Here is a 23,634-nt window from a genome sequence, read left to right as displayed (position 1 = left end):
TGCTCTCATCTCATCCAATTTTTACCTTCAACTAAATCAAACCTAGTTTTCTCTGTCAGACAACTAGTAGATGAGAGAGTTCCTTCTATATGATTTTCAAGCCTCCTTCATTGTTCTTCATACTCGAGCCTTTAGTGATAGAGTGCCATGCCCACACATAGCAAGTCAAGTATTCAATTATAGTGAGTAAGACGGTGGTAACCAACCCGAAAGAGAGAAAGAGATTCAAGCTCAGATCTTGATAATACTCTACGACAGAAAGGAACAAGGGTTAGAGATTTGAGCGGAAGGAGTCATAATATTCCGCTGCAATCAATGTAAGATTTTCTAAACTCTTATGTATTAGTAAATCTAGATCCTGGTGAAATATTCCCAACAAAAGTACCATGCATTTTGGTTATCTCGGAATTCTTATTAGTGCCAAAAAATTAAAGTTAAAAAATTGGGATAGTATCATTGAAAACATGGTTGCTTGGATAAGAGGTTGGAGTACTAAATTTTTATCTTTTGTAGCTCAGTTGATTCTCACTAACTCTGTTTTAATTTTTATACACACTCATTGGACTCAAACTATGATTCTTTCAAGGTTTTCAAGGTGTATTCTTAACAAGATCAATGAGATTTGTGGAGCTTTTCTGTGGAAAGGCTCTGTTCATTTAGATGGCCTGCCAAGTTTTGCTTGCAAAGTTGTCTGTAAGAACAAGAAAAAGGGTGGCCTTGGTATTAGAGATGTGAAACTTGGAACTTAGCAGCTCTTAGAAAATACTTTTGGGCTATTTGAAAATGACAAAGAGTACTTGTGAGTATTAATTCGCTCACTTTATCTCAGAACCATGCTCCTTATAGGAATTATGAAACCCTTATTTTGTTTTGGAAGGAGGTTGTAAAGGCTAAAAATTTGCTTAAATCTATCTTATTGCAGCAGGACTTTTTAGTTGAGAAATATAGCCTTCATCACATCTATAACAAACTCACATGTCTAAACCAACAATTAAGTGTGTTGAACCTTGCTTTTATTTGGAATAAGTTAATATTCCAAACATTCCGCCATGCTTTAATTAACTTGTTTGGACAGATTGAAGACTAGAGGAGGCATGGTATGACTATGAACCCCCATTGTAGTGTTTCCCATTTGTTCTTCAATTGTATTTTGAGTGTCTTGCACATATAGAAACTTAGAATTGGGTTGGAGGACCCGAGAAACTAATATGCATAGATTGTTGAGATGCTTTAGGCGATGGAGATCATGGTTTATCCAAATTTTCCAGGAACTTTTTTGTGGCTGCTCTAGCAGCTTTGATATTATCAGATTTGGTGGGCTCGGAATGGGCCGGGCTTTTTGGGATTTAGGAGTTCATAGAGTTGATTATATAGTGAACAAGTTAAAAGAGATGTTTTAGCTCAAATTGATTAATCTTTTTTGAATGAAAAAACTTGTATAGATAATAGAAATTGGATCCATACTTTACATGTATAGGTGACTTGCTGCCATATGTATTTGTTTGTGCAGTTTCCTCTATGCTAGGATCTGATATTGGTGTTGTATTTGGTTGGAAGCAATAAAATTTCTCACTTAATTACTTGCCGAAAAATAAGAGAGAAAAAAAACCGATTAGTTTTGTACTTGTCTGTCATTGTCTTGTACAATGTTTAGTTTCTGATTCATTGAGTGTTGACTTAGAGAACTGAAAGACTACTTTTATTCATCCGTGAGTGTAATTAAGGCCACCTACTCATTTTAATTCTATGCGTGACTTAGTTCTTGATACCATAAAATCAAGATAAAATTGATAAAAATCATACATTATAATTTCTTACAGACATACATATATATTTATGTATGAGAACATATATAGGTATATATTTATATATAATATAATATGAACAATATTTGAAAATATTGTTTAGAGGCCAGGCAGGTACAAATTAATAATTAATTAATTGATAGTACGGCAAGATGCTCGGACCTCTCCTTGAGAACCCTGTTTGAGATCGAGTAAGCCCATTTTGATGAAGGCCTGCTGGAAGTCCAAGAAGAACATGGCTTGGTTGAATGCGTAGGCATTGACAATGGATCTTGTCCTTGGGGAAGCGTACAGAGTTTGGTCTGAGGTCAGCACACCGTTCTTCCTAACAAGACCATTGAAGTAAACATTGTCGAAGTCGTTTCGAGTGGCGTCGAATGGCTGCTCCGCCGTGTCCCCTGCGCTGCATGTTTTCGATAGCGTCCTTGCGAAGTCCGAATCTAGCGTTGGATCTGCTTCGCTCAAACGACTTTTGAACGATGAGCATCGAGCAACTCCTAGTGTATGTGCTCCTGTATTAATTATTAATTATTATTATTATTATTATTATTAAATTTCATAATGATAAATTATATTATACGATAAACATATCAAATTTTAGATAGTGTTTCGTCCTTTTTGTTTTTTTTTCATATTTAATTGATTGACCACTATCGAGATGACAATAAAATTATAGTGTATCATTTGTCATCCCACTAGCTATATGTGGTCACAGTTGCTCCTATCATGAAGTGGAATCCTTATATGTTTCGAATTTACTCTAGATCCCTTTACAACTATATATGTATACAACAATTTAAATTACATATATTAATTAAATGTTCAACTTTACTATAAGTCTAAATTTTTCTTTCAGTGCTTTCTCATAATAATTTAACATATATCAACATTGCCATTAACATTTCGTGTGTCATTGAAAATTCAAATAATTTAAAAAAAGAAAGATGAAATTAACAAAAATAAGTTACAAAGGTTAGAGATTTTTTTTTCTCATATCCATTTATTTTGCTGAAAATAATAATTGATTTGTTTTGTTCAAAATTATATTGGTCAGGGCAACAAAATATGAACATAGGAAAGTTTAAAAATGAAATATAAAAGAGTTCATGTTTGTTCATTATTTATATCTTACAATGACACAAAATGTATATTATAAAAACACATAAAATAATAATGTATATGGGATTGGGGTCTTGATTAAGTACTAACGAATTCATTATTACTTCGATAAGTTTCAACATCTTTGTAGTAAATTTTTGTTAGTGGATTTTTTTAAACAATATTAATAAAACTAAGATTCATATCTTGAGTATATATATATATATATGTATATATAAATTTCTCTCTTGATGTGTTATGAATGCTGTTAATATATATAGTACTAATAATGAAACAACTAAATTAATAGAGTTGAGTTGATGGAATAATATATTTTATTATTATAAATATATAATACTGACCAGAGAGAGCAACCATATCTTGGGCAGTTAAGCCGTGCTGCCCAAATACTCTGATGAGCTCTGAGGCATTCATGGAGGGAAACGGCAGCTTGATGGTCTCTTCTATTTTGGATATCCTTCCGTCCTTTCGTCCTTTCGGTATGTCGTACACAGGGCCTCCTGCCTAAATAACATACATAGAATCATATAAATATATGCGTGTACAATTAAATAATATATAACAATTTAGCAAACATTTAAATTATTAATTAATTGCATACAAAGAAAACGGCATCTCTAGCAGCCATAGCCACAATATCAGCACAGGAAACAACGCCAGGACATTGTTGTTCCAGCTCCTCTTTCACTTCATCTATAAGCTCATACCCACGCAAACTAAGATTTGCTGGCGAATCCTTTTCTGCTGTGTTGTCCTTTGTTGAGTCTATCAGAATTGATGCATCGCACCCCTACATGATCAATCGATTCATATATTAAATATTTAAACAATAACATACATATTAATTAATGTATATGCCTATATATATAGTAGTTATAAGGTATATATACCTGAACGAAACAGTCGTGGAAATGCAATCTGATAAGAGAGGCAGCAAGAGTGGGATCATTCCTCAAAGCTCTATTGACAGTGTTCTGGACGATGATATCAGCCATGGGGCAACTCATTACATAGTAATTCATACTCACACCATTTGCTACACCAAATCTGTATCCACTCATCACCACTATCACTTTCATCATTAATAGTATTATCACACTACTACTGCTCACAAACTTATTCCCAAATACAAACTCCACCATTTTCACCTATTCAATTAATTAATTAATTAATTTTAATTATATGTATTCAGCTCCGATCGGATGATCGATCACAAGAGCGTGCAAATATAAGGATTCCTAGCTACTTTACTTGCTATATATGGCAATGCATATATATATGCACACGAGATTACCTCTACAACTAACTGATTAGTGTTTAATGTTACTATATTTATAGATATAAAAATGAATATGTTTATTAATTTTTATTTTATTTGCTTTAGAAACAAGTTTGACCGAAGTGAGATAAAATATAATAATAATAAAAAAAAAACACTGAAAAAGTCGAAGATAGTGGATTTATCTTTTTTTCCACCCTACCCTATGGCCAATCCAGGTAGTACTGCAAAAAATTAGTGGTGATCACCACAATAATTATCACCTTATTATATTGCATGTAGGTCGACACGTACCAAATATTCAATCAGCAATTAGTCCAGCACATAATGAATTGATAAGTATTTGCTTAACACAACAATGTATGTTATTCAGTGTGATTAAATCTAATATTAATATATGTATCCGATTAATTAATAAGAAATATACATATTTTTCAAAAAATAAAAAATAAAATGTTAAATGGGCAACCACATGTTACATATAGTGTTTTATCTATATCAAAAGTGTATCTAACACATTATTGTTAACGTGGAATGTTCTAAGCACGAACGGCACTCAGCAACCCTTGGTTCACTCCCCAGGCTTGGAACACCTCAAGGTAGCGTTTGGTTAGAGGTAATAAAATAGAATGGAACCGAAAGAAAATAATTTTTATTTCATTCCTTGGTTGCATTTAAAACTATTGAAATACTATTCTAATGGAATGGCATTTCTATCATTTTGGTGAAATGACTATTCCATTTTGAAATAGAAGGAAAGATCATTCCAATACAAGATTTTAAAAAATTTAATCATTTTTTTTATCATATTTTTTATGCATTTTAAATTTTTTATACCATTCCTATTCCAATTCGAATTCCCATTCTCATTCCTATTCTTATATTTTCATTCCTCCCAACCAAACGCCACCTAAAAGTCTACCATGTAGGTTCACACCCAATGCTTGCACCACCAAAGAGTGTTCACACACCTAATTAAGGCCTTTACCTCTCTCGTGCTTCGCCCCTCTTCTAGTAAAATACTCCACACTCTTCCGTATTAATGAAGCATGCTATATCTCAAGCAAATCACTAAAAAGTTCAAAGGTTATGGTTCACAAACTAACTCCTAAACATAAAAAAGCTTGTGTCCAATGAGATCATTATTTCAAGAATCTCATGTTTGACCTTTTTGAGGAAGTGTCTCTAACACTTAGCCAAATAAAAAGCAAAGGGGTGCATGAATAGGCCCGTATGTACAAGAAAAGATTAAATTCAAAGGATATAATTTGATAGGCTGTATAGAGATTGTATTATTTTAAATAAAATGAAACATTATGTATTCTATTAATTATTACAATAATCATAATTTTTTTTAGATATCTTCGGGTTTAGTTCCAAGTAAAGAGAAATTTACTGTATATTGCAGTGGAATGCAAGAAAGTGAGGTCAGTAAGGTGTGCTTGAGATATCTGGTGCTTCAAAAGCTCATTTATTTTTTCGATATCTTGGCATTTTAATCTGTTCAAAGAAAATCTCAACTACTGAATGTAATATTATTCTGGAGAAAATGGTCGCTAAAATTAGAGTTTGGATTGCGAGCGATTTGTCATGGGGAGAATTACTCTAACTAATTTGCTATTAATTACCAATTACTCATGTTCGGCACAAATCGTAATTCTTCCAAAGAAATTGCTAAAGGATGTAGAAGTTGTTTGTAGAGCATTTCTTTTGAAAGGAGTAGTTGATTCTTCTAGACCCAATTTGGTGGCTTGGCAGTAGGTATGTTCACTAAAAAAAATTAGGGGGATTTGGTGTTATATAGGAGAATTATTGAGTGGAACATGGTTGCAATAGAAAAATATATTTGGGTCATTGCTAACTTAAAAGATAACTTGTTTGTGAAATAGATTAATATACTTGCAGAATAGAGATTGGTGAGAGTGTACCGGCCTCCAACTGATTGTAGCTGGTTTTGGAAGAGACTAGTAGATATCTGTTGGAAATTATTTTACCAGGAGCTTAGATCTACTCACAAGTATGTTGATTAACACCCTAAATATGAACTTTCTAAAACGATGAAATAAACACGTATAAAGTTTAGGAAACCTTACATTGGGTGCAGCGGAATATAATGACTCCTTCCGTTCAGATATCTAGCCCTTGATTCCTTTCTGTAGCAGAGCATTATCAATATCTGAACATGGATCTCTTTCTCTGAATCTTTGATGTTGAAACCTCCTTCTTGCTGAAAGTCTTTCTTCACGATCTTCCTCACTATGATTGAGGTATCACTTGCTGTGTGTGGGCACTATTCTCACACTAAGATTTTCGAAATTGAAGAGGGAAGGAGAAAGAGAAGGTTCGGCCAAAGATAGGAAGAGAGAAGGCTCAGTTTTTTCTGAATCAGAAGAAGTAGAAATTTAGTGTAAATTTCCTGAAGCCTTCACTATCTATTTATAGCATTCCACTAGGGTTAGGTTTGAATTATTTGGCATTAAAATAATGAAGATATCAGTTTAAATTTCCTACAAAAGTGGCCGGCCCTATACAAGTGGATTTGGGCCTCACTTTTTGCAATTTTGCAGTTTTATCTTTTCTGCATCTGATTTTCTCAAAAACGCCAATTTTCTAATTCAACCATTTAAATGCCAATTCTAACTATTTAATAACTATAAATAATTATTAAATAATATTGTAATTTATCATATTTATTAATTGAACCATACAAAGTATCATAATTAACAAATATGCCCCTATTAACTCTTTCTTTACAATTTCGCCCTTACTTAGTGAAAAATTCACAAATAGACATAGTCTAAATTGAGAATTATAATTGATTAATCAAAACCAATTACATGAGTCTTACAAGCAATATTATCTCAACTAGTACGGGGACCATGGGTCTACATAACCAAGCTTCCAATAAGTAGATCAAGAATTTATTACTAAAATTCACTAACTTATTAATGCTTTGTTGAATCCACGCATAGAACTTAGAATTGCACTCTCAGTATATAGAATGCTCTATATGTTCCACCATATAGACGCATCATTCGTTATCCATTGTTATAATCCTAATGTGATCAATGATTCTCTATATGAATGATCTACATTGTAAAGGGATTAGATTACCGTAACACCCTACTATGTATTTTATCCTTAACACACTTGACCCCGTATAAATGATATTTCAACTTATGTGAAATGAGTACTCCACCATTTATGTTCGTTTGGTCAAGCTCGAAGGAGATCATCCTTTGCTTACTATTCGCCAGATAAAAGCTATAGATTCCATGTTTATGCTAGCGCTCCCACTCAATTGCACTACCGTGTTCCCAAAATGTACATATCATACTGACCTAAAAGTAGGCTTAACTAACAAATCAAAGAACACGAATAGCCTCTCGAGATTGAGCCTAATCATATCAGGATTAAGATCATTTGATCTAAGATCAACTAGGCGATATTGACTTGAATAGATATTACGGTAAGTTTAATAAATCTAAGTCAAAGTTCAATATCGGTCCCTTCCGATGCATACTCCTTACATCCAACCTGAGTTTTACTTTAACTAATGCTCTGGAAAGAACTTAGCACTTCTCCAAATGCAAGTAAACTCTGTTGTAGATTATCATATCAGTAAAACCCTATGTCTGATAAATCTAGGAAACTTTATTCACATAGTTATGTTTACTTTCCAATGTGTTGACGGCACAATAAACAGGATCAAGTATGTCAAAAGGGTTTCAGATGAATTCATACATTATGTACATATAATCATGAAGTAAATCATGTGAACCATGCAACATTAAATGTTATTTCTGATCTATATTAATAAGTGAATCTGATTATATTGAAATGAGTTTTATTTAGGGCATAAAACCCAACAAACTCCCACTTGCACTAATATAAAACAAAATGTGCATTTCAAATAATCTCAACACCTTGATATACAAATCAAGTGTAGTAGTAGTAAACTCCTCGTAATAGGATCTAAAAAGTTGAATTAACCACAACCTTTTCTCCACCATTACTCTTCCTTAATCACAAAATCATTGATAATGTGAAATTCCTCTCTATATGTCTACTCTCTTGGGATACCGGATTCTATATCTTTGGCAACTACTTTTGGTTAATCATGAAATTAACACTAGTAGTTTAAGGCAATTTGGAATGATGCCAAAAATGTATAGAACTTTCCTTAGACTGAATAAGTACCTTTTCTGCAGCTTTAACATTCAGTCCCTATCTGGTAGAGCTAGAGACTTCAGATAGGTTTTTACACTTCTCCAAAATCACTATTCCACCCCCAGAGTAATCACCATCTTATCAGAAAGATTTACTAGCACAAAGGCAAATTTCGAAATCTGATATGGTGTAGTCTAAGAGTTTTAAACACGCCCTTATAGACTAACATATAGTTCCTCTTCTTAATCTTAGGATTTACTTGATTGTCTTCCAATGTTCTTCTCCTGGATTAATCTGATACCTACTCATTACTCCTACTCAACAGCAGGTGTCTGGTCTAAGGCATACAAAAGCATATCTAAGACCTCCACTGTTGATATAAGAAATGGCTTTATCTTTTCTGGAATAGTTGAGACTTTTCCTTAGATAAATAAAATCTATGTCTAAGAAGTTGTGAAGCTTCTATAGATTGCCATTAGAAAGAAAATGCTTCAACATCTTACTAAAGTAAGTTGCTTGCATTAGAGTAAGTAATTACCAGGTATACCACAAGCCATAGGTTTAGATAAACTCAAACCTATAATACTAGGAACAGGAAGTTTGTTAAGTCCATTGAATAGACTTATAAACGAAAATTTCCTTTTATGTCCTTGTAATAGAAAACTTTAGGTTACTCCATGTGAATGGATTAAACCATAGTTCTATTGGCTTTCTTCTTAGTTTCTTATCTTGACAATCCATTACTTGTTTAAACTCACAATGGATTTTAATCACTAGTGTCTCCCAAGTCATAAGAAGGTGAGTTCCTAGAAACTCTCCCACTACGATAATGTACCGTGAATTATGTCTAAGAAAACTAAATGGTATTGATCTCTTCGGTTGTGACAAGACAACAGAGGCAGTGGGATCATCATATGTTATATAAGATGATAGAACACTTTTGGAATCAAGAAAAATATCTCCTTTATTTGCTACTTGTTTTCAGACTTAGTCATTATCTTAGAAAAGTAGTATTTGTTTGAACACACTTTCTTATCTATTGACAATGGGATGGTCCACCCCTAATCACTTAGAACAGCTAACAAACCATGGTTAACAGTTCTAGCTTTTCTTAAGATTTTGATTAGGTCATCCATGAATCTAGTAATGATTTACATTAAGTATACAACCATTACATCATTCTGAAATTGTATTACCATAGAAGGAATTAGGCAACGACTAGTAACTAATCATCAACATGCAACTCGAAATTTCTGGGGAGGTAAGTTTGGATATAATTCAAAAATCAAATTAATGATCTTTGAACTGCATATCTACTAACTATTTCTCCACCCCTATCAGTTTGCAAGATCTTTAACCACTTACTTTAATGGTTTTAACCATTGCTAGAAATTAATGAAATTTTTCAAACATTTCAAATTTCTTTGCATAAGGTATAATCTAGAGTGATCGTTTTATGAATACAACGAAAAACTCATATCCACCCCTGAATGTACATCCATCTGCGAATGAGATGAACTACTTTCAGTGGATATAGGCATATTAACTCTTTGCAGAGATTGATCTTGTCAAATCCACTATGAACAAGATACAAATGCCATAGATTAATGAAAAATGTGGTTGAGTCTTTTGATGATTTAGGTATAGTTACATCAAAGAGTTCTTAGAATAGTGCAAGTGCATCCTGGTCACAGAATACCAAACTCATATTCCATACAGTTTGAATTCATTAATAGAAGATGGATATTGAACACTTGGAAAGTGTAACTGTATTGCTTCCTGGAATGAGTAATTCTATCTTGGACCAGCACTACTAATACAAACTCTAAGTCAGATTTTCCCATACAAGTAGGAGATTTCTAAGATTGAGGATTTATATCAATTGGGAATAGAACTTCGGGATTATAATCATATGGGTCATTTAATTTCTTAAGAGAAAATATAGAATGACATGAAATGATTTATAGACCATTCATCCAATGATATGTTTTGAAGCTAATTCGAAATGAATAAGCTAAGAGGAATTAGGATAATTTCGTTTATAAATAAGAATCCAACGATGCTTCGATTAGCGAAAGACAAAGTAATCTTATTTATGTAATCTTCTTGTTTCATATTGTAAAAATACTAGTCTAAGGTGTCATCAATTGATGAACAGCTAGATGTTGCATATACAATATTTATCTTTCGAGATCTTACACTATTATGTATGTCTAATGGTGAAAATCCATTAGGGATTTATCTCATTAGATAAACAAACATGTTAGACCAACAATGAAGATTCGAAATTAAACTACAATTTAATAATAGAAATTAACATGGTTCAATATAAATTCATACACAATTCAGAAATTATTAAACATATAGCAAGTAGGAATAACCAGTGAAAATACTAAAACTTACAATCCTAAATAATTTCCAAATTTTTCAACAAACTGATACAGTGTCCCGGTAGGCGAGAGTCAAAGTATCATTCATTGAATAGAGTTGTCAGCTCATCTAAAATGCAAACCATTCTAGCAACCTTTTATTCGATCAAAATAAGAATCCAACGTTGTCCCGGTAGGCGAGAGTCAAGGTTATTCTCATTTTATGAGCTTCCACCATTGTTTCATGTTTCATAAGTTTATCTCTAAGTAGTCACCGTAGGGGAGAGTTTAATAGAGACGAAAACTTACAAAACACTTATCAAATGAGATTTTACGGTGTTAAATGCGTTCAACGAATAACCATCCATAGGGGGACGAAGTCTAGCGTCTCGAGGTTATATTGAAAACATTTAACTTTTGTAAGACCAACAATGGAGATCGAATATCTTAATAATAATCAAGCTCATTATTTAAAGTGAGTTGTATTTTCTTTGATTCTCTTTATTTAATCTATTTATTTTAAATATATATTTATTTAAAATTTCCAATTTAGAATGAAAAATTCTAAATATAAATTTTAATTTAATATTTATAAATTTTACTTAGATGGATATGAAAATAACATAAATTATTTCCATCTTAGTAATAATTTCCAATAAATATTTAGAAAAATATTCAATTTAAGTTGTTACAAAATTAATTTAAATTAATTTACAACTCAAATTTAATTTTCTATAAATATATATTGCATTTCGAAAAATTAAAGTATTTAAGAATACAATTTTCGAAATTGCATATTAAAATGAAAAATAAATCCTGGAAAAATTATTCTAATTTAAAGTTGGCCCAAAATTAATTAATAAAATTAATTTACAACAAAAAATATAATTTTCCTATTTAATTAAATATGTATAAGAAAAATTTCAAATATTTAAGTATGATGATGAAAATCAACTTAAATATTAATTTTCTATTTAATTAAATACACTAGAAAAATACTTCAAGCAAAAATATCACCTATCTAGATTTTCCTTTGACTAATTAATTAAATTTCTAATAAAATATATTTTACTTCATTTATTTTAATTTAATCAATAAATGAAAAAAATCATTGATTTAAGTTGGTCCAAAATTAAAATAAATAATTTACAACTTTAATCTATTTTTCAAATAAAATTCGAAATTCCAGCATTGAAGAAATGTAATTTCGAAATTTGATTAATAAAATATAGAAAAAATATATTTTGAAAATTATTTAAATTTAGTTGAAAAAATAAATTTCAACTAAAAATAATTTTCTATTTAATTAAGTGTCATGAAAAAGAAATATTTAAGTATGATGATGAAAATCAACTTAGATATTTAATTTTCAAATTAATTAAATGTATTAAATTCAAGAAATAAATAATTAAGTGTAGAGAAGGCTTAATTATTAATCTCTAGTTTAATACTAGGAAAAATATACTTAAAATAAATTGTACCAAAATTAATTATTGAAATATTTAATTTCACAATTTATAATATTTTCCTATTTTAATATTAGAAATAATAAGTAGTCTAGAAATAACTATCTAGAAAATTTCTTATTTGACTAAGTATCTTTTCCACAAAATTTGAAAAAAATATCTAATTTAAGTTGTATTAGAAAAAATCTAGAACTTAAATATTTTCAAATTTAAATTTAATTAAATATAAAAAATTAAGTTGTAACCACTTAATTCAAAAATATTCCATTTTAAGTTAATATTCGAAAAGATATTAACTTAAAAAATATCTAAAATATTCCATTTTAAGCTAATATTCGAAAAGATATTAACTTAAAAAATATCTAAAGAATCTTAATAACCAATGCCTAAAATTTCTAAACTTAATTTTGGAATTTTAAATCCAAAAGATATTCAGATTTAAGTTGGTTAGTTGTAGATAACTAAATATCAACTTAAATAGGAATATTTAATGAAAAATTTAAATTAAGCTTCAGAAAGAATCTAGATGGTTAAAATTCTATATTTAATTAAATACAAGAAAATACATATAGTTTAGCTTAGAATAAAAAATTCTTTAAACTATAATTTTCTTAAATTAATTTCAAATAAATGAAATTAATTATGTTGCTAATCAATTTTATTAGGTTAAACTAGTTTAATTAACCTAGTACAGTTATTCAAATCAGGCAAATGGGCCTTCACAATTGGGGTGGTTCATGTGAGGGGGTGCTGGGTTCAGTATGTCGTACCCACTACTATGGCTCCCAACTCTCACACAAGGCCCAAAAGAGAGGAATTTAACCTTAAAATGAACAATTGTTATTAATTGAATAGGCCCAAAAACTAAATGGGCCTAAATAAAATCTATCAATGACTATGACATTTTATTTAGCAACAACAACCTATATCCATCTATAATGATATTAAACACATAGGCTCACACAGGCACACTTTGGATGGGTCCTATCATGTTGCTGGTCATACACAGATGAAAGAAGATTGTAAATATACCTGTTACAAATTATTTACTTGACTAAGGGAGCCATGAGTTAAAATCAGATCATTGGATCTGTCAACAAGTTAACCATGGCTATTTGCAATCAAGCAATAATAGGTTTTGAAAACTTACACACAAGCTAAAACAAATACTCTTGCAACAAGGCTAGCTAGATAGTTGGATGTAGGATTTATTTAATTTTAAATTAAATAATTAATTTCGAAAATAAATAATTAATTAAAAAAATAATTTTCGAAAATTTTTAAAAAAAAAATTGAAAAATTGGAAAATTTAAAAAAAAATTAAATTTAAAATTAAACTTACAATTTTGAAAAATTAGGTTTCAACCAACCTAAATATCATTTCAAAATTTGCTAACTACTTTTTAAATTTAAATGTTATTTTATAAATAAAAAATTAAAAAAAGATAAATGAATATCTTTTTCAGATTTTAAATGTAATTTAAATAAATAAAATAACAAAATTTAAAAATTAGCAAAATATCTTACATCTTTTTAAAATTACATGATTATAGTTATCTTATTTTAAATTTAAATAAGATCAAATTATTTTAAAAAAGATTTAATTTAAAATATTTGAAATCTGACCTTAAATTTAAAAATAAGATAAGATATAATCAAATTTAAAAATAAAATAGATTATAAAGCAAATAAGATAGATACTAACTATTTTTAAATTCAAATTACACTAATATCTTGAATTAAATTTAAAAAATATTAAATTAATTTATAATGATAATTAGAATTGAATTAGGAATAGTAATAGTATAAATATAAAACTACACAAAAAATCGGAAGTTAATTCCATGAAAAAGCATGAAAAATCGAAGAAAAACGAAAAAAATGCGAGCTGTACGGACAGTTTTCGCGCGCGCATGAGAATTTCAGCACAACTCCGTTTTTTTCGGATCTTCAAAAAATCATAACTAATTCAAATTAAACCGAAATTGAGTTCTGTAAAAAAGTAACTTGCTTAATTTTTTCCATACTATCCAATAAAAATAATTCCAGAAACAGATATTCAATTATTTTCACGAAAATTCACAAACATCAATCAATCATCAAATAACACTCAATACAACATGATACCATCCAAAAACAAACAAACAATCGTTTTAAAGTCTAAATTTCTTGCAAGTAAATCAATTACCATGGCTCTGAGGCCAGTTGTTGGAAATTATTTTACCAGGATCTTAGATCTACTCACAAGTATGTTGATTAACACCCTAAATATGAACTTTCTAAAACGATGAAATAAACACGTATAAAGTTTAGGGAACCTTACATTGGGTGCAGCGGAATATAATGACTCCTTCCGTTCAGATATCTAGCCCTTGATTCCTTTCTGTAGCAGAGCATTATTAATATCTTAACCTGGATCTCTTTCTCTAAATCTTTGATATTGAAACCTCCTTCTTGCTGAAAGTCTTTCTTCACGATCTTCCTCACTATGATTGAGGTATCACTTGCTGTGTGTGGGCACTATTCTCACACTAAGATTTTCGAAATTGAAGAGGGAAGGAGAAAGAGAAGGTTCGGCCAAAGATAGGGAGAGAGAGAAGGCTCAGTTTATTCTGAATCAGAAGAAGTAGAAATTTAGTGTAAATTTCCTCAAGCCTTCACTATCTATTTATAGCATTCCACTAGGGTTAGGTTTGAATTATTTGGCATTAAAATAATGAAAATATCAGTTTAAATTTCCTACAAAAGTGGCCGGCCCTATACAAGTGGATTTGGGCCTCACTTTTTGCAATTTTGCAGTTTTATCTTTTCTGCATCTGATTTTCTCAAAAACGCCAATTTTCTAATTCAACCATTTAAATGCCAATTCTAACTATTTAATAACTATAAATAATTATTAAATAATATTGTCATTTATCATATTTATTAATTGAACCATACAAAGTATCATAATTAACAAATATGCCCCTATTAACTCTTTCTTTACAATTTCGCCCTTACTTAGTGAAAAATTCACAAATAGACATAGTCTAAATTGAGAATTATAATTGATTAATCAAAACCAATTACATGAGTCTTACAAGCAATATTATCTCAACTAGTGCGGGGACCATGGGTCAACATAACCGAGCTTCCAATAAGTAGATCAAGAATTTATTACTAAAATTCACTAACTTATTAATTCTTCGTTGAATCCACGCATAGAACTTAGAATTGCACTCTCAGTATATAGAATGCTCTATATGTTCCACCATATAGACACATCATTCGTTATCCATTGTTATAATCCTAATGTGATCAATGATCCTCTATATGAATGATCTACACTGTAAAGGGATTAGACTACCGTAACACCCTACTATGTATTTTATCCTTAAAACACTTGACCCCGTATAAATGATATTTCAACTTATGTGAAATGAGTACTCCACCATTTATGTTCGTTTGGTCAAGCTCGAAGGAGATCATCCTTTGCTTACTATTCGCCAGATAAAAGCTATAGATTCCATGTTTATGCTAGCACTCCCACTCAATTGCACTACCGTGTTCCCAAAGTGTACGTATCACCCTGACCTAAAAGTAGGCTTAACTAACAAATCAAAGAACACGAATAGCCTCTCGAGATTGAGCCTAATCATATCAGGATTAAGATCATTTGATCTAAGATCAACTAGGCGATATTGACTTGAATAGATATTATGGTAAGTTTAATAAATCTAAGTCAAAGTTCAATATCGGTCCCTTCCGATGCATACTCCATGCATCCAACCTGAGCTTTACTTTAACTAATGCTCTGGAAAGAACTTAGCACTTCTCCAAATGCAAGTAAACTCTGTTGTAGATTATCATATCAGTAAAACCCTATGTCTGATAAATCTAGGAAACTTTATTCACATAGTCATGTTTACTTTCCAATGTGTTGACGGCACAATAAACAGGATCAAATATGTGAAAAGGGTTTCAGATGAATTCATACGTTATGTACATATAATCATGAAGTAAATCATGTGAACCATGCAACATTAAATGTTATTTCTGATCTATATTAATAAGTAAATCTGATTATATTGAAATGAGTTTTATTTAGGGCATAAAACCCAACAATATCAATACTACAACACATTCCCCAATTGGTGGCGGACCAATTCCGCCGCTAATAATGGTAGTATTAGCGGTGAATCCCAATGCTCGCCCCTAATTTGGGGGTTATTTTTTTTAAAAAAAATATTATTAGCGGCAGGCAGTTCGCCGCTATTTCCCGATGGTAATAGTATTAGCGGCGGGGTCCGCCGCTAATACCCCGCCACTAATAAGTGGGCAGAAAAAAATCTCGCCCATTCAGTTCGAATATTATTAGCGGCGGACCCCGCCGCTAATAATAATTTAAAAATAAAAAAAAATAGTGATTAACTATCAGCGACGGACTCTCCGTCGTTAATAGTCTGCCGCTAATTGGTCTATATATACCCCATCAGACCCACAACCCCCATTTCCCCTTTTCTTCTTCAAATCCCTAACCCTAAATCAGACCCCCTTTTTCTCTTCATTTCTTCGTGCGACTACTCCATCAGACCCCCTTTTCCTCTTCATTTCTTCGTGTGACTACTCCATCAGACCCCCTTCTCCTCTCATTGGCGACCACCACCACAACCTTTCTCTTTGCGTGCGGCTACTCCAAACAGGTACAGACCCAAACCCTTCTTCCTCTTATTTTCGATGTATTTTTCTGTGTGGCGTTTTATTTATTTTTGATTTGTTTTTTTGGCTTTTTTTTGATTTGGTAACGAGTTTATGTATTTCTTTAGATCTAATTTTTTTGTGCGGCTTTGCATTAATTTTTTATGATTATTGATTTGGTAACGGGATTTTCTGTGCGGCTTTGTCAGAGAAAAAAATTTATGGTTGTCGAAAAAATTTGTAGAAAATATATTTTATCTGTGTATATGTATATTTTTAAAGTGTAATATATTTTCAGTCTACTATATATATAAATTATTTAAATGTATATATCTGTGAATATATATATTTTATTTGCGTATATATATTTTTTTGAAGTATAATATATTTTCTGTGTGTATATATAATTTTTTTTATTTATATATATGTGTATATAATTTAAAAAGAAAATTTGGATGTATTTATATAATAAATATATTTTGTACAGTTTATTTAATATGCATTTTGTTGTATATTTTTTTTTTAATTTATTTCTGTAATTAAAAGTATTTATTTTTTTATTTTCAGATTATACAAAAGGATCTTTAGTAGCTTGAAGAAGGTGTACACAAAATTTCTTTTGTGAAATGTATGTTTTTAATAATGTATTTTTTTTTTTATTTTAGATTTTATGTAAATTATCTGAGTTTGTTGGGTATGTTAAAAATGTAATATTATCATAAAAAAGTGAGAATAATAAAAAAAAAATTAAAAATATATAATTTAAGATAAATTTATTTTATAAAGATAAATTTTTAAGTTTAGGAATTAACTTAAAAATTAGTTTATATTTTAATAAATAATATAAAATTTTAAATTATAATAGTATGTTTAAAAAAATTATTAAGTTATGTTATATAATTTTAGAAAGTAAAGTTTAGTAATTTGTTATTTTTTAAATAAATTAATGAATAATTTAAATATTAAAAATTAAAAAGTTAAAAAAAGAGGCATTTATTTTTTTTTTAATTTTAATATAAATTGTAATTAAATGAATAAAACTTTTATTTAAGTTTTTAAGAAAAAATTTGTTAACGTAATTTTATGTTGGTATAATTTTATTGTTATAAAAAAATTGAAAATAATGAAAAAAAAAAGTATAATTTAATGTAAACTTTTTTTATAAAGATAAACTTTTAATTTTAGAAATTAAATAAAAATTTAGTTTAAATTTTAATAAATAATATAAATTCTTAAATAATAATAGTTTGTTTTAAAAAATAATTCATAAAGAAGAATTTGTTTATTTTTTTAATTTAAATATAAATTGTAATTAAATGAATAAAACTTTTATTAAGTTTTTAAGAAAGAAATTGTTAATATTATTGTTATACTTAAAAGATGAACTAATATGTGTGTAATTCATCAAATTTTCATTATATTTTACATATATAGTTAATAAGAAATAGTTGAAAAGAATACATCATAGCTTTGGTATACTTAGAAATATATACCATAGCTTTGTTATATTTGAAAATATAACATAGCTTGTGTATAATTGCAAATAAAGTCTAGAACAAAATTGTTATGTACTTTATTTGCAATATACAAGAGCGATAGATATACATGCCAATAAAAAATTTCATAAAACTTTCATAAAACTTTACAAATCATTCAAACTATTAATACTATATTTGTCGCCTACATTGTAGATGGCGACAATCAATAAGTTGGATTAAAATCAGAAATCGTGGTTGTCATGAATTTCGGATGGTTTACAAGCTATTTTAACAATGACATCAGAATATAAGGATTGCGATGGAAGAATTAGATGTCCTTGTGTGAGATGTTCAAATAATATGTTTGAAAAAATAGATAGGGTTAGAGCATACGTATTTGATCGAGGTTTCATGAAAGGATATGAGAAGTGGACCTATCACGGGGAGCCAGAGGATGTTGTTGATGGTGTAGCGATTGGCGATAATGAATTAGAGGATGAAATGATCCCTATTCTAGAAGACTTCTTTCCTTCGATAACAAAGGATGTACAAGGAGTAGAAGAACAACCAACCACAAACCAGATGATGATGACTCAGAATCAGATCATGAGTGCGTTCTGACAATTAATGTTGTGTAGATACTGATGGAGTATCTCACCTATAAATATTGGGTCTTGTTCCCCGAGCTCTTCACTCATTCTGTGAAAACAGCAAAATTTCATCTAAAGAGAGTTGAGAGAGCGAGGAAGCCTGAATTTCCATATCGAAGCTATCACTGGGATTGAAGCTCAAACATCAATAGCTATAGGTATTTCGGTCTTTTCATCGCATATGCGATTTCGATATGTCTATAGTTATTCCGCTTTACATATCGTTCACATATGCTTTATTTTTATATTATATTATAGTCTAACATTAATGACTTTTATCGAATTTTTATAAAGAAAGTCTAGCATATTTAAAGTTTAGGAGGTATAATTTGGTATATCAAAATTTGGAGGGCATGATTTGATAGTATCAAAGTCTTGGTAGTATAATTTAGTATATGGACAATTATCAAATTAATCTTAATAATTCAAGAAGAATTTTTAACGACCGAAATAGTTCAAGGGATATCATTTAATACATGTCAAAATTTAAAGGCCAAAAATTATTTCAATAATACTAGCTATATTCTCGAACAAAACAATATAAATTTATATATAATTATCATTTTACATCTAAACACATTTATATATATATTATTTTTTATTTTTATGCAAAGTTTGGTGTGAAGAAAGCATGAATGTTTGGTGTATGATAAGACATATGAGATTTTGTTATAAAATTAATTGATAATAAGAGGGAGTAGTCTATGCTTATTAGGTTTCCACACATTAAATGTATTATTAAAATTTTTGTTGTAAATTTTGAAATAATGGATAAAAGACAAAATAATTTTCACTTTGCTAGGAAAAGACAAAATAATTAAATTGAATATTTCCATACCAAAAAGCATAATTTACATGCAAATTTTCAAACATTTTTCATCCTCCTCGAACATTTCCATTTAACATATAATTTTAAAGGAATTATTTCAGCAATACTATTAAAAATATCTTTAACTGAAAATTTATATTTGTAATGGAATTTTAAGTTTTTTTTTTTCCTTTTTCTTATATATTTTTACAGGCGTTTTTGTTACAGACTATTTCTAAAATAAATACTATTACTTACATGTTTTGACATTGTGGAAATATAATATAATATTACAACAACAAAAAATAATGTTGAAACAACACAAAATTAAAAAAATAATAAAAAAAAATTAATTTTATGTGTTCGAATTTTAACTCCTACCAAAAATATGCTAAGGTCAACTTAATAAACATGCATGCATAACTTAATAACAGGACTTATTTCAGTGGAGTTTAGCATTTAGCTGGATTGCATTACATTTGCATTATTTTGAGTGAGTGGTCCACTTCTCCACCCACGTCCAACTTTCGGTCATATTGATTGATTATATAAATAAATATAATATTACGTATTTGGTAACAAATTGGATTCAGTCACGCGTGAGTTTCAGCTTATAGGGCTGTACAAAAAAAGTTTAAACCGCCTAAACCGAATAACTCGTCGAAACCGAACCGAAAAAATAGATAAAAATTACAAACTGAAATAACCCGAAAAAATTACAACTCGTCCAATTTATTAATTTGGCGGGTTGAAAATAGGTCCAACCGCGGGTTGAAAATAGGTCCAATCCGCCCAATTAAATTGAATAACCTGACCAACTCAACTTTGGCTTTTTTTTTTTTTTTAATTTTTAGGTTTTCTTATATATATAACATAAATGATTAAATATATAATAATATAAAATTGTATACTTAATTGTTGGTTTCAAAGTCATATATATTGTGTTGTGCTTTGGTGGAATTTGATATTTTTAATTTATCTTTTTAATTTTTATTGACTTTGAAATCTAAAACAAAAAACGAAAAAAGTTTGGCCGGTTTTGGCGGGTTAACCCGACCAAACCGCCCAAATCGTTAGTCGGTTTTTAATTTTTTTTTTAAATTAGGTGGGTTACACTTAAATTTTAGCAACCCAAACTTTCAATTGAGTAAGAAAATATATAGGATAAACTTATACATATAACCTAGATATCTACATCTGCGAGTGCTAGGCACACGGCTAAACACATGTGCTTCTGTTGACAATTTCATAAGTGCTCCTGCGATACATCAAACCATAGTACAAGAATGTGCTAGTGGTCACGCAAAATATTATTAATTTGGAGTATATCTATTCTTTTTCTAGGAATGAATACAATCTAGATGACCAAACTTTACTAGTAGTCATAGACAAAGCATACTTAGCAAGGTTATAGGCAATAATATTAACTATTCTAAAACAATGAAAAATACTTATATTATGGAAGAGAGCCATATTATAATGAATGTCACGAAAAATTAATCACAGTGATCAGTCTAATGCTATTTTGTTGTTAATCTTATTAACCACATTTAGATAGTCAGATTCAAATTGAACATTATCTAAACCCAAGAATGACATTGGGTGCCAGCAGGGCGAAGAGCGAGAGCTTTAGTAATTTTAGGTTGAAAAAAACCAATCATGTGCCAAATTGTCGAGCTAAAGACAACCCCATGAGCATTACGTATAACCATGCCCAAGCCACAGAAACCACATTCCAAGTTTAATGTCGCATCAATATTGACCTTGAAACAACAACCATAAGGAGGAACCCAAACAAGCTCGATAGGGGGAGGTGGAGTAGGCTTGGCTTGCCCAACCGCCCTCCGTTGACTATTCTCTTTGAAACCCAAAGGAGGCCTCTAATAATCACATAAGAAATTACGGGCCCAATTTACCACTAACTCAAGGGACATCAAAAAGTTATTGTGCACAATTTTATTTCTCATGTACCAAACTCTCCACATGATAACAAGGGCTAACTCCACTTACGTGATAGGCAAAGGATCCAACATATTATAGATGAAAGAAATGAAATTAGTACAAATGACCAAAGGATCTCAAATGCTAAACTCACAAAGGTTTCGGCAATGGGATAGAGAAGAGCATCCCCACAAAGCATGATGAGTGGTCTCCTCCTGGGCATAGCACAAGGGGCAAATACTATCAGTAAGCATACCATGCGTATTATTCAAATTAAACTTGGATGGGATCTAATTGTGTAAAACTTGCCAAGTAAAAATTTTGACTTTGGGGGGATATGAAGACTCCAAAATTTCTTCCACCATCCCGAAGACCCATGAGAAGTAGAAGGTATATTGCGCTCCAATAATCTCTTAGCAAACCAATAACCACTTTTTACATAATTGAATCCATTGGGATTGTGTCCCCAAATCAGTTTAAGAAGGGTTAGTTGACCAAGGGATCAAAAGAATAGCAGAAGCTGTTGGGTTTTATGCCCTAAATAAAACTCATTTCAATATAATCAGATTTACTTATTAATAAAGATTAGAAATAACATTTTATGTTGCATGGTTCACATGATTTATTTCATGATTATATATACATAATGTATGAATTCTATTTAAGTCCAGAACATATGAATTTGTTAATGATTATAGTGTTGTCAGCACAGTGGAATATAACCTTGATTATATGTTCGAAAGTTTATTCTCTGATTTGTCAGTACACTGGATTTAGACTGACATGGTATAAAGCGATAGGTATTCTTACACCTTGGATAAGTGTTATGTCCTTTCCAGGGCATTGGCAAAGTTTACCAGTATCGGATGTATGGAGTATACATCGGAAGGGACGGATATTGAACTTTGATTAGATATATTAAAATTTACTGTAATATCTATTCAATTCAATATCACCCGTTGATCCTAGATCAAATGATCTTAATCCTGATATGTTTAGGTTCGATCTCAAGAGTATTATACATGTTCTTTGATTTGTTAGTTAAGCCTACTTTTGGGTCAGGGTGATACGTACATTTTGGGAAGATGATAGTATAATTGAGTGAGAGCGCTAACATAAATATGTAGTCTATAACTTCTATAGGAATTTAGAAGTGAAACGATGATATCCTTCGAGCTTGGCTAAACAGAGATAAATGGTGGAGATCTCATTTCACTTCGCTGAAATATCATTTATACGGAGCTAAGTGTTTTAAGGATAAAATACATTGAAGGTGTAACGGTAACTTAGCGCCTATTCATGTAGATCATCTATTAGAGGGTCATTGATCAAATTAGGATTATAACAATGGATAACTAGTAGCGTATCTATATCGTGGAACATATAGAGCGTTCTATATGACTGAGAGAGCAATTCCAAGTTCTAAGTGTGAATTCAATAAGGAATTAATAAGTTAGGGAATTAACTTGGTAAATTCGGTTCGACTTATTGGAAGCTCGGTTTATATAGGCCCATGGTCCCCATACTAGTTGAGACTATACTGCTTGTAAGACTCAGTTAATTGATTTTGATTAATCAATTATAATTCTAAAATTAGACTATGTTTAGTTTATGAATGTAAGGTTTTTTAAACTTTATATGTGTTTATTTTCATTGTTTTAGAATTCATATTAGGATGTTAATGAAACATACATGGTAGTAAATCTAGATCCTGGTAAAATATTTCCAACAGAAGCTTCATCGTGCAAAAAAAGACCCTAAACCAGATCAACATCCCAACCACCAAGATCAGACTGCAAACAATCCATCGTACTACCAGCCCCGAGTAAATTTGGAGACAAAATAGAGAAGCCTATAGTCAAAGGTATCCAG

General features: G+C 30.2%; 1 protein-coding gene across 1 annotated transcript; it reads right to left on the bottom strand.

The window, feature by feature from the left end:
* Window positions 1-1,778: 1,778 nt before the first annotated feature.
* On the bottom strand, window positions 1,779-4,238 carry LOC115723455 (peroxidase 47). Its single transcript, XM_030652943.2, has 4 exons — window positions 3,815-4,238; window positions 3,526-3,714; window positions 3,266-3,428; window positions 1,779-2,317 (listed from the first exon to the last, which is right to left on the bottom strand). Exons 1-4 carry the CDS (start codon window positions 4,064-4,066, stop codon window positions 1,938-1,940), a joined length of 984 nt encoding a protein of 327 aa, XP_030508803.2. The 5' UTR covers window positions 4,067-4,238; the 3' UTR covers window positions 1,779-1,937.
* Window positions 4,239-23,634: the final 19,396 nt, after the last annotated feature.

This window comes from Cannabis sativa, chromosome 9 (genome assembly GCF_029168945.1).
Source record: "Cannabis sativa cultivar Pink pepper isolate KNU-18-1 chromosome 9, ASM2916894v1, whole genome shotgun sequence".
Taxonomy (NCBI): Eukaryota; Viridiplantae; Streptophyta; class Magnoliopsida; order Rosales; family Cannabaceae; genus Cannabis; species Cannabis sativa.
This window is presented reverse-complemented; position numbering and strand designations above follow the sequence as displayed.

Excerpts from the sequence above, each read along its gene's own strand:
- LOC115723455 (XM_030652943.2), bottom strand. The coding sequence starts at position 4,066 with ATGGTGGAGTTTGTATTTGGGAATAAGTTTGTGAGCAGTAGTAGTGTG. Across the intron at positions 3,715-3,814 it reads TCCACGACTGTTTCGTTCAG|GGGTGCGATGCATCAATTCT; the intron begins GTATATATACCT and ends TTGATCATGTAG. Across the intron at positions 2,318-3,265 it reads AGATATGGTTGCTCTCTCTG|GAGCACATACACTAGGAGTT; the intron begins GTCAGTATTATA and ends TAATTAATACAG.